Source organism: Pipistrellus hanaki, assembly GCF_964339955.1.
Source record: "Pipistrellus hanaki genome assembly, chromosome: 7".
NCBI lineage: Eukaryota > Metazoa > Chordata > Mammalia > Chiroptera > Vespertilionidae > Pipistrellus > Pipistrellus hanaki.
This window is the reverse complement of record NC_140509.1, coordinates 67,918,693-67,931,274: the sequence shown is the minus strand read 5'-3', so window position 1 is coordinate 67,931,274 and position 12,582 is coordinate 67,918,693. Positions and strand designations below refer to the sequence as shown.

At 35.8% G+C, this 12,582-nt stretch overlaps 1 protein-coding gene across 2 annotated transcripts in view; it reads right to left on the bottom strand.

Moving 5' to 3' along the window:
- Window positions 1–12,582, bottom strand: part of HBS1L (HBS1 like translational GTPase) — a 70,484-nt gene that overhangs the window by 20,579 nt on the left and 37,323 nt on the right. The window contains exons 5-11 of one of the 2 annotated variants that reach the window (XM_084889501.1): window positions 9,528–9,624; window positions 7,205–7,467; window positions 6,579–6,744; window positions 3,622–3,739; window positions 1,716–1,862; window positions 690–764; window positions 46–163 (exon numbers count right to left, since the gene is read on the bottom strand). In XM_084889501.1, the coding sequence (XP_084745627.1) occupies window positions 46–163; window positions 690–764; window positions 1,716–1,862; window positions 3,622–3,739; window positions 6,579–6,744; window positions 7,205–7,467; window positions 9,528–9,624 (984 nt within the window). Of the gene's footprint in view, window positions 1–45; window positions 164–689; window positions 765–1,715; window positions 1,863–3,621; window positions 3,740–6,578; window positions 6,745–7,204; window positions 7,468–9,527; window positions 9,637–12,582 lie in introns of both variants that reach the window. The other variant, XM_084889500.1, reaches the window with a different exon arrangement.

The window sequence follows — 12,582 nt, the reverse complement described above, 5'->3', positions numbered from 1 at the left end:
TAGCAAATTTATAATGCTTCAAAATTAGCAAGGCAATATTCTTACCAATTTGTTCTAGTAAACAAAGTCCTTTATACCATTTTGTAAGTTCACTCGACTGGGATCTAGTGATTAGATTTTCACCACTGAGACCACTTGTAGGGATAAAAGCAACATCACTTTCCTATTAGAAAAGATTGGATATATGAAACTTAATACAACATCGTTTCTAAAAAGTTAAAAGCAACAATAATGTACTTTTTTAAAAGTAATAGAAATCATAGTACTACAATCCTGATCTCAATCCAATATTTTCAACTTTTTTGATTTTGTGGGAAATTCACAAATACGTTCCAAAACATGCCAAGCATTTTACTTAGCAACATAGGCATATTTGACATTTTTGCTGGAGAAATTCCTCTCTATTGTTTTCCACTTTTCTTTGTGATTGCCGTAAACCATACATCTAGTTGAATAGGTGGAAAAAAAGTATTTTACTTGTATTAAGTCCAAGCCAATTTACAATTTGCAATTTAAGGTGACGTAATCCAAAGAACTAAGATATAATATATACATGATACCAGGGTAATCAAAAACAAAAAGAATTCATGATATTTAACAAGAACACCAACATATTTGTTTTTTCTCTCATAATAATAAAATGAGACTTAAGGAAAGTAACTACATAAATAAATTTAAAATTACCTTACCTTAAAACCTGCTTGCTTAAGAAAGTGCCCAAGTTTTCCAGTAATCTCTTGAAATCTTTCTTGTTGCCAATTAACCTGATAAAGATCCAATTTAAGTTTAAAACTATGATTCAGACACAGGCTGAATTTAATATAAAATTTAAATTTATACAATAAGATGTAAATAATCAAGACTATAATATATAAAATCTATTAAATATAAAATCCTTTAACCAGTTAACTGCCATAAGCATCTATACATAGATGCTTTTTTAACTAAATTCAAAATATCGTGCCAGTTAACTGGTTAAAATTAAAATTCAGAATATAAGATCTCACTATTTATATGATCTAAAAGTAATTTTTACAACAGAAAGCCTAGAAACAAACTAATACACACAGACATTTTTGTATATATTAAAAGTGATTTCAAATTTGGGGAGAAAAATGGATAATTTATTACATTGTGTTTGGACCAACTGATGAAAATAATACAAAACCAAAGAGACTAAAAATATATATGCAATATGAACTCTAGATAGCATAATGCATACTGTATTATTTAGAGGTAAGGGTAACAATATCTGTAACTTACTTGGAAATTCATATCAAAATGAAATGCATTAAGATAGATACAGGGGAAGATAGATAAAAATGTGATCAAGCAAGTAAAATAAAAAAATCAATATCTTTAATAAGTAATGCTTACATAGTTGGTCCGAAGGTTGTGGGTTATTGTTAAGCTAATAAGTAATGCTTACAAATTGATAAGAAAAAAAAATTAAAAATGAGCAAATTTATAAATAATTCCAAAAGAAAAAATATAAATGGTCAATAAATATATAAAGTATATTTACATATTATGGTAAATACTAAAAAGCAAGTTAGGAAAAGAAATACCATGTTTTATTTATCAAATTGGAAAACAATTTCTTTTTCAGATACAGCAAATGGACTTTTAAAATACACTAGTGACATCTAAGGTCCCCAATATGGAAGAATAACATCTTAATTATCATCTAAAATCCTCATAAACCCTTTACATACCTGATCCATTTTATTGACTGCAACTGCAAGCTGTGTTACTCCAAGAGAACGAACCAAGAGGCCATGTTCTCGCGTTTGTCCCCCAGTCTCAAATCCAGCTTCAAACTCTCCCCTGCTGGCATCTACAACTAAAACAGCTACATCTGCCTAAGGAAGAGAAAACAATCAAAACTGGAAATTAATGTCACAGAATTTTAATTCAAAGGGCAGATTTTTCAGCTAATTGTGTATTGGTCAGATCTGAAAGGCAGATTCTAAGCTGACACCAAACAACAAAGCAAATATAACAAAAGAATTACACAGATGGTTTACAATTTTTCAGTTAAAAGAGTACCAGCATGCATAATAAAGAATAAAAAATTTTTCATATTTGATTATATTACTAGAGGCCCAGTGCACAAAAATTTGTGCACTGGGGAGGAGGGTCTCTCACAGGGCCTACACCCTCTCACATTCTGGGAGTTCTTAGGGGATGTCCCTATGGGAGCAAGCCTAAGCCACAGTCTAGCCTCCCTCTGCGGGAGGCCACCGGGCGATCAGGGGGAATGCCCTGCCCCCATCAACCCGCTGCTGCTGCCACTGGCAGCCATTGAGGCTGCCGACTCTCAGCCCTTTCTTCTTAGCACTGGCCCTGCCCCCTGCCCACTGGTGGGGTGGGTAATCAGGGGCCAGGCCAGTTGGGGGAGGAGCTGTGCGAGGTTGAGGCATCGCAGTCGCACACCATACAGCCTCTGCGGAGGCTCTGGGACCATGGTGCTGCCACCTCTCCCAGCGCTGCCTCTGCTGAAGGAGGGGCCGCGGCACAGGTGGGACCGGACCAGGCCCACCATGCCATTGCCTCTCCTGCGCCATGGCTGTCCTCGGCCTTTCACATGCCTTTTGCAGCTGTGGTGGCTGACCTTGGCCTTTCACAGCCACTTCAGCTTTGTCCAGAAGGACGTCCAAAAGATATCCAGTCCAATTAACAATATTGCCCTTTTATTAGTATAGATTAGAATATCAGGAGGAAAAATATAAACAAAATTAAAACAGATGTCACACTTTTGTCAGGTGGCATGGGCAAATTTTTGAACTCTCCATATTTTCCAATAATCATCTGTTATTAAAAAAATTAATGTCCTATATGTAGTGTTACATGTAAGTTTACAAACTAATTACTTTTTAATCCTATAAAGAATGGAAATAAACCATAGGGGGAAAACTTCCAACCTTCATTATTTATGCATAAATTCACTCTGAATATATAGGACTTGAGTATATAGGACTTGCAAAAAGGCAGATGTTGAAATCATCACTCCAATTTAACAAATGAAATGTATATCTCATCAAGCATTTTTATCATTATCCTCTACCAAATAAAAGAGTAAGATGCTAATTGGCCATACCTTCGTGAAAACTGTACCTTCATGACACAGACCAGCCAATCAGGAATGGGTATGCAAATTAACCCAACAAAGATGGTGGGTTAATTTGCATACACAGGCGCCGAGCAGCCAGGGGCAGGGCGGGACATTTGCGTCATCACCATGGGGACAACACAGGCATTCCCCACCACCCCAGCCACTCCGGGCCTCTGGACAGTGTGGGAAGGTGGAAAGGCGACTCTGGCCAGAGCGAAGGCAGTGCCAGCAGCAAGGGGAAGGAAGGCCCATTCTTGCACTAATCTTCATGCATCAGTCCTCTAGTTTTTACTATAAAGAAATTCATAGCTTTTACATGTTTGTTTCTTTGTAATGAATTAGAAAACATTTTATGAAGTACTGATAAAGAGGTCATGAAAAATATTTCTCTTTTTTCTAACTTTTTAAAAGTTAAAATTTTAAACGTTATAACCTAGAATTACAATATCAGCATCAGGAAATTTTATATACATGTAGTGCACTATCATTAAGGAAATATCTGGTACCTGGGCCGCTCCGGTAATCATATTTGGAATGAAATCCTTATGGCCTGGAGCATCCATTAATGTTATAACTTTGGTTGTAGTCTCAAATTTTGTCATACCAACATCCATTGTTACTCCCCTTAAAGAAAACATAAAATGGTTAGAATGCACTATATAAATAATCAGTGTAATGGATTAAATTATTTCATAATTTAAGTTAAATGACAGTCTATATTTTTAAGTAATAATGGGGATTTGATTATATAGCCTATTACTTTGAGAAATTAAGCTATCAATTTGGGCTAAAATTTCTGCTGTGACCAAATTACACCCATAAAACTTTAAAATAAAAGTGTGAATGCAGCCGAAACCGGTAGAGCTCAGTGGTAGAGCATCGGTCTGAGGACTGAAAGGTCCCAGGTTTGATTCCGGTCAAGGACATGTACAATTGTTGCCGGCACATCCCCGGTGGGGGGTGTGCAAGGGGCAGGTGGTCGATGTTTCTCTCTCATCAACGTTTCTAGCTCTCTATCCCCCTCTCCGCCTCTCTGTAAAAAATCAATAAAATATATATATTTTTTAAAAGTGTGAATGCAGCAAAGATTTTTTTTTTCTTTTGTAAGCAATGTAGATTGGAAACAAAGGAGGATATGTGGGGACATCTCCAAAAAAGAAAACAGTAAAATGAAGAAAAGGTAAAATGAAGAATGACCACTATCAGGGGGTAGTTTTCCTCACCTTCTTATGTTTATGTTTCACTAATTATAGAAACAAACTTAGGAAACTTTCATCTGTAAGACCAGTCAGTATGTTACACATTAGAAAACAGGAGATACTAAAGGAGAGGCCCCATTTTTTAAAAACTAAGGAAGATGGGGTTTTTTTTCACATCCCATTTCATCCTTCTTAAAGACCAAATACAGTGCCTCTTGACAGCCACACAAATGCAGATTCGGGTTATAAGAAAGCCCAGGGACGGTCTGCAAAGGTACTAAGTCATTCTAGACTTCAGGAATTTAGAAATCAGTTGGGCAATGAACTAGGTAATTGCCTATCTGTTCTGCCCAGAATAATCCAGAGTAATGAATGAGCACCTCCTTTTACTACCTAGTATCCCAACAACAATAATGATAAATTACATGGTTACCCTAACAGTAAGGTAACTATGGTCTCCTTACTCAACCCATTCTAGTTTAATATGAACCCATGGGCTATTTGAACTTCTGAAATTATTCTTCATTCTATTTAATAATCCCCAAATAATTGCTTTTAGATTAGTGATGATGAGATATTTATTCCAAGATTCTCCCTAGACTTCTTTGACCACTATATAATCTTCACTCAGCTCTGGTCTAGATTTATAAGCCTAAAGATGTCATTAATTTTACTAATTTTTGTTCCAAACATAATTAGAATGGAGGATTCACAAATATTTAACATGCTGGGAGAAACAACACATTGTATTTTTGAAATGTTATTAAGGAGCATAAAAGAGCAAGTTAAAACTCCCATTCTATATCTGGAAGTTTCTCCTAGCTACAGAATAAAGGAATATTCTAAAAATTGCATCATGCTGAATAATAGAGAACTAGCAGCAGCAGAAATATGACAGATAATTAGAAGATCTATTCTTTTAAAAACCACTAAAAATATTTACTCTAGGAATGAGATTATTATGTCTCTTCCCAGTTCAACTCACTTAAGAAAATTCACACAAGTCATTCTAACTTATAGCGTCCTCAATTTGTTTATATACTTAATAGATGACACAAGCATATATATATATATATATATATATATATATATATATACACTTTAATAATCTGCACAGTAAATTGGTAAATAAAAATTTGTTTAGTCTTCTGATATCACACATAAATTTCACTGTTTTCCAATATAAATTTTTTAAAAATTTGCAGCTGTTCCACTAACGTTTCTTACTAGGTTAGAAAACAAGCATGTGATACTATACATAGAATAAAAGGGACACCTATAAGAGAAAAAAACACTGTAACATAAATTCCTATTTATCAAAACAGCTAAGGAATATTAATATCCCCTTTACTGAGAATTACCTTATATATTATAATATAGACTATCCAAGAGTCCAAGAAAAAAATACACATTTTTAAAAAACATGAAAACCCAAATATATTCTCTAGTCACATTCAGAATGAAGACACAGGCACAGAGAATAACCATTGTTGATTCAGGACTTTCAGAGGACTTCAGGTCTTAAAAGTAATTATTTTGAGACAGCTGACACATCTGCCATTTCACTTAATTATTAAGGTTCTCTTTCTTTCCTCACAAAGGTGCCACTGCCTCCTCCATCCCTACAATTCTAACAGGATATATATCACCATTTTAAAAAGGCTTCAAAAGAAATATTATGAGTATTCCTGGCTGCATTCTCCTGCTAGAATATCCCCAATATTAGCACTGAAAACAGTAAGAGATACAGAAGAAGTAACTGACTTAATTAAGACTATATGGTAGGAGATAGGTTTAGTCACTTGCTGACTTTTGTCTCATGAAACATAGTACAAAAAGTATAAAAGTAAATTAAGTCTGGTCATTTGCATTTGCTAGACATTTTACTACAAGAAGTTACCTTTTCTTTATAATCTGACATAAAATTAAAAGTCTTACTCATAATTTTAATTCAAAATCAAGGCAATTTGACATATACTTAGGGAAGTTACAACAGAAATGTCACTCAGTAAATTATTAGCTAAGCATTTTTACTTTAAAAGAACGTTTTAAACTATTCTCAGAGAAATTGGAAGAGTAAAAACATATAGATTCATTATGTATGTAGTAATGAAAAATACAGTAAAAATATTTCCCAAATAATAGAAATCTTTTTTCTAAAAATAGTCTAAAATATTTCATGGTGTTTCACATATACTCAACACATTTTACATACTTAATTAAGATATAATTTCAAACTGAAAATTTTGAAATATAGTGACTACCTTTCCCTTTCTTCTCCAGTCTCATCCAAGACCCATGCATATGCAAACGAAGCTTTGCCAGCCTTTTTAGACTCTTGTTCATACTTATGCATAGTTCTTTTGTTTACATTACCCAGAAGATAAAGCATATGGCCCATCAGAGTACTTTTCCCAGCATCAACATGACCTAAGGAAAATTGATTCAGGATTAATACTAGGTACATTTTCCAGATGTTGTTCACATTGAGGCATTGCATGAACATGGAACTCAATAGTTCACAGCAGTGTTTAGAGTAATAAATACCAATTTTTATTAAATGATATTTAAAACAATTAAGTGGAGGGAAAAGAGCATGTCTTTTTAGAGAGGAGAATTTTCCTGATCTTTGTAAATTAAAATTGTCAACAAGACATGCCATTTTCAAAATGGTCACAAATGAAAAGGTCACAGTGAAGTCTAAGGACCTTGGTAAGTTGGCATTATTTCACCCTGGGTGACTAGAAAGCATTATGATGCAATGCCCCCTTGCTTCATGTCTATTAACCCATAGAGAGACGCAGAGTGGAACAAGTTCCCATGCTGCAGCTAGGAAGCTGTGAGACTGAAGCAGAGTTGACTGACAGTCCAGTGGGGCAAAGGACATTACCAATGACCACTAAGTTGAGGAGTTGCTTCCCTCCTTGCCGCTTCTCCAGCTCTGCTTTGACATCTATCTGCTGCTTCAGCTTGCCAGACTTTCTCCCTGGTGTTTGTGTTGAACTCTGCTCCTCTGATGCTTGAATGGTGTGGGGTGGAACAGCTGATTTAGAAACGGAATCGAGAGCATCAGAAGAAGCCAAGCTGGTATCGTCACTAGGGTGTCCTTTTTGAGGTGTGTGGAAAACATGACCATTTTCTTCAGCTGTTACTCTAAAGAAAGCAGAGATAGGAAAAGAGTGTTAAAAACCAACTCAACTGATGTCCTATAATGTCAGAAGGGCAGAGAAGTCCTCTCTTCATCTTCCTTATACTTGCAAACTAAAAATGACCTCTGCTAAGTGGTTAGAGTCTGTTAAGGTAGAAATGATAAGTAGCTAGACCCAAACCACACAAATACAGACTTGGAAGATCTCAGAAGAAAAACAGTCTACCAAAACTATGATAAGAAGAAAATATCCTGTAAAATAACTGAAATTCAAAGTCTAATTAATCCCATAGTCTTAGCCATATAATCCTATCAAAACAGATGGCATAAAGGGGGCATTTTTAAAAGATTGACACAAAATGTGTTCCTGGAGATAAATTAGTAGTAAAGAAAAATTAGTTTTACCCCTAACTTATTCTAACAAGAGGACTTACAATCTCTTTTGCTTAAACTATCTTTAAGGGAGCTACCTCTAAATGTCTACATATTCTTAATACTTTTGGCAAAGGAGTCTCAATTCAAAAAATACTTGATTGATTTACTGAAAACTACAACACATACTAGGCACTGATGTTGAAAAGATGATATAGAAATGAGAAAGTTTCTACTACTCTCAGAAGCATAGAATCTAGCAAGGGGCTCAGACACATAAAGTAGAAACAAGACCATTCTAGCTTAATCTATTCTCTCCTTGACAATGAAGATGCCTCTTTGACTATTCTACGTGGAAACTGTAGCAGTGCTATCCTGTGGATAGCTATAAAGAATGTGACTTAACCCTCCAGACTGTGATATGCCCTACATTTCCATCATTGACTATAGATAAATAGAATTAGGACAAAGAATAGATTAAACTGCAAGTCACGTTTCCCTCTCAGGGCATTTTTATATGCTCCACACTTAATCCTATACTTCAGGAAAGAGTCAGATTGTTTTATCTATAACTTTATAAAAACCTCATATCCATTCCCATTTTAATTTGCTTTGCAAAATCTCCAATAGCCAATTTTGGTGTTCATTTTTTTAATAATGCTTAAATTAGTTTTATCTTGAACTACAGGGAAAAAAATTTACTAATGTAAAAAATGCTCCCATCCTTTAAAAAATTCCAACAGGCTAAATTAAGTGAGATCAAATTTAGACTATAATTTGCAAACATTTACCTGAATGCCCAGAGCTAGCTCTAAAACCAGTTATGAGTATGTGAAACAGAGTTTATCCTTATATCATTCTTATTTATTAACTAGAGCCCAGTACACGAATTCATGCACCAGTGGGTTTCCTCAGCCAGACCTGCAGGATCGGGCCAAAACCAACTCTCCAACAATCCCCTGAGGGGTCCTGGATTGCAAGAGGGCACAGGCCAGGACAAGAGACCCTACCAGTGCATCATCAGGGCCAGGGAGGGACATGGGAGATGGGCCAGCCAAGGAGGGACCACAGGAGGGTTCCAGGGAGTGCCTGGCCCATCTCACTCAGTCCCGATTGGCTGGACCCCAGCAGCAAGCTAACCTACCAGTCAGAGCATATCATAGCGACTGGTCAACCCATCAACTGCCTGCCCTCTGGTCAGTGCAGGTCATAGAAAGTGGTTGAGTAGCCTTAGCATATCATTAGCATATTATACTTTGATTGGTTAAATGGACGACCAGACACTTAGCATATTAGACTTTCATTATATAGGATTATTGCATTATTTACAATATTTGTATTGCAATTGTAAACCTACTTTTGCCCATCCCGTGCAAGTAATTCCTAAATGCTACTTACTATGCCATCTAGTGGCACAAGGAGTCCCTATCTCAACAGTGTTAGATTTCACAAAATCATGTTTTTAAAGTAGCTATAAATAATTTAATTTAAATAAATATGGAAATTGATAATGAGACAGATTATGTTATATACATGGGTAAGTCTAGAATTAAGTCTAATTTCTTATCCTCTTCTTTTGTACTATGATATATTGAAGACTGTGGGTAGCTCAATGTTAATAATATATTTTCTGATAGTCTAACAGGATACAAACTAATTTCAGAAAAGTGGGGGGAAGGGTTATAAATCTTACCCAGGCACTTCAAATCCCATGGTTGGCTTCTTTCCAGATACAGTCATTTTAGCAACTTTTGGCACAATATCACATTCGCTTCGAGATGACTGGGAATCTATTGATTTTCCTAATTAAAGAGTAAAATACAAAAGTTTAATTAAAGTTCATTTCTAGAAATATATATATTAAATATATAATAAAAATTACATTTCATAGAATTCATGTCTTTATAAACACATATTCTTTTCTTTGAAACATTTTAATGAAATATTCAAAAGCTGAAAAAAAAATTCTTCTGATACCCTATTCTGGAAAATCCCCTATATCAGGCCTTTGCTGGGCTTAACCTCCACCAAATCTCTTCCTAATTTTGAATTGACTCTTAAGTTTCAGTATTAAGAGGTCACGAGGCGGTTTCTACAATGCACCTTGTACAGACAATACACACAGACCCTCTATCTCCCTCTCCCACCACACCCTTTCACAATACTAAAACTGTTTGGTCAGTTAGCAGATGGCTAAACTATTTTTAATCCTGTGATACCTATAATCTGATGAGAAAGCTGAGAGTCTGCTGAATTGTGCTGAACACTGCATTTATTTTACTTGCACACAATAATAAACTTAGTAAGACATCTGCTATCTATAAATATGGAGGAAAGGTCATTGTAGAAAAAGTGAATTAAGAACATGGAGGAGGATAAATTATGAGCTACATCCAAGTAAGACTTAATGCATATTTGATCTTTAATACACACACACACACACGAATTCATGGAATTGCTCAGAATGTAACTTTATAATTTTCAACAAGAAATAGCAAGCAGCCAGTTGCCTGCTGAGACTGAGGATAAATGAGGAAAGTAAAAAGCCTGGTGAAGCAAATAAAGTTTTCAACAATAGTTGCACAAAGGAGAATGATTTGAATATTTAAAAATTAGGAGGACTGTTGGATAATATTGAGAGCCCACTTAAGACTTGTAATAATGAATTTATGATGGAATCAATCTGCCTTTCTCTGTGACTTTCCCTAGCAATGTTCAGCTCAGGACCAGGCACAAAGAGGACATTATTAAATGCTTCATTCAGGGTTAAGTTTCTACCCAACAGGTGCAAGAAGAGCAGAAAAAGAAGGTAGTTGAAGGTGGAGGGGGCATTAGTGTATTGCTGATGAGAGGTGAAGGTCACTAGAAGTGAGGCAGTCAAGGAACTGAAAGTCCAGGGTGTCAGACGTGATTTTTCCACAGTGATGCACAGGCAAGCAATAGTTGTGAAGAGTTTAGAGTAAGAAGGAAACTGTAAACCTGCTGCCAAAGTCTTCAATAGATTAGAAAAAGTAGCCAGTAGATGAGGGCATGAGGACTAATATAAGGTTGCTACAGGCAAAAAGACAGGAATTTAAAGGGAACAAAGATTTTTTTAAAATAAAGTAAAAAGGATTAAGGAATAGCAATGTTGGGAAAGGCAGCAAAAAGAACAAAGCTGTTTTTCCAGACCCTGAAGTTTGAAAGGATGTCAATGAAGTAAGGCAAGGAAGAAGAAAAATACTAGAAAAACATTGAGGTATTTGCTTCTCATAAAAAACACAGTTCCTTGGATTATAGCAAATGTAGAAAGGTGTGAAAGGTGAGTGAAGGTTAGGAAAGAGGAAACTGAAAGCATTATCCTGATGTTTTGTGTATGAGGGCTGGCGGGAGGACACCTTAATTGACTAGCAGGGGTCCTCAAACTTTTTAAAGTGGGGGCCAGATCACGGTCCCTCAGAGAGCTGGAGGGCCGGACTATATGAACTACTAATTCCTACTGTAACACGTCGGCTGCGCTCACTGCCCAAAAAACCTGGCGGGCCGGATCAGACTCCTCTGCGGGCCGCATGTGGCCCGCGGGCCGTAGTTTGAAGACCCCTGGACTATGGCAAGAAAAAGGCACTGTGGATTTTGGCCTCAGTTAAAAGAATAGGGGGAAAGAACCATAAAAGCACAAAAATGTCTCCATCCAGGTGATATGTTCCCACTTCCCATTAAGATTAATTTTAATACCTTCCAATCATTTTGCATGAGGAAAATTTCTTGACCCACTTAAACATTTAGTACATTGAAATAGTGTAAATTTGACTTTAAAAAAAAAAAAGTAGGTTTGTCATGAAATAACATAAAAGGTCACTAAGCATAGAGAAAAATAATGTGATCCTATAGTATTTCTCAGGATGCAGTACATTATTTTTGATTCTGGTGATTCTTATTTATAGGACATCAAACACAAGATGTAGTATTTCAAATATGTGGTTATGTAAGTGCAAGACTTTTCTTAGAGGAAAAATGCCTAGTATTCTTCAAACAAAACTAAAAAAAAAAAAAAAGATACCTTCATTCTACGGAATTATCATTGTTCATATAATATTCTTGCCAGAAAACTCTTAAATCAAAAATAATTTAAATCATAAGTTTGTGGTCAGTACATGTTTACTGTAATTATTTTTAATTTGACTGAATAGTGCTGTACCCATTAACTTATCCTTTTAAAATGATTATAGATGACAGGGCCAACAAATGCTAGATGTACCTAGCCATTGACAGTAACACAAAAAGTGTGCCATACCTCAGCTTGAACCCAGTTGTGTTTTGTTTTTTGATTTATTTTAAGTGTCATACAAGTAAGTTTAAGGAGTACATAACAACACACACACACACACACACACACACACACACACACACACACAAAAGACCCAAAAGTGCAAAATCCAATCAATGGGACTATTGGGGGGAACACTAACCAAGTTGATGTTGAAGTTCATCTGGAAGAGTAAATGTGACAGGATGATCAATAAAATTTTAAATTAAAAACCATGATAGAGGCACTGCCAGATATCAAGACCTCCTATAGCCCTAGTCAGTTTGGCTCAAAGAGAATCGCTTGTGGACCAAAGGGTCCTGGGTCGATTCCAGTCAAGAGCATGTACCTTAGTTGCAGGCTCCTCCCTGGCCCATACATAACCTATGTATGTTATTGGACAATATGGTACTTTGTGGATGTGCTTTGTATGTTATGGTCAGGGCTCATGTAGAAGACCCAT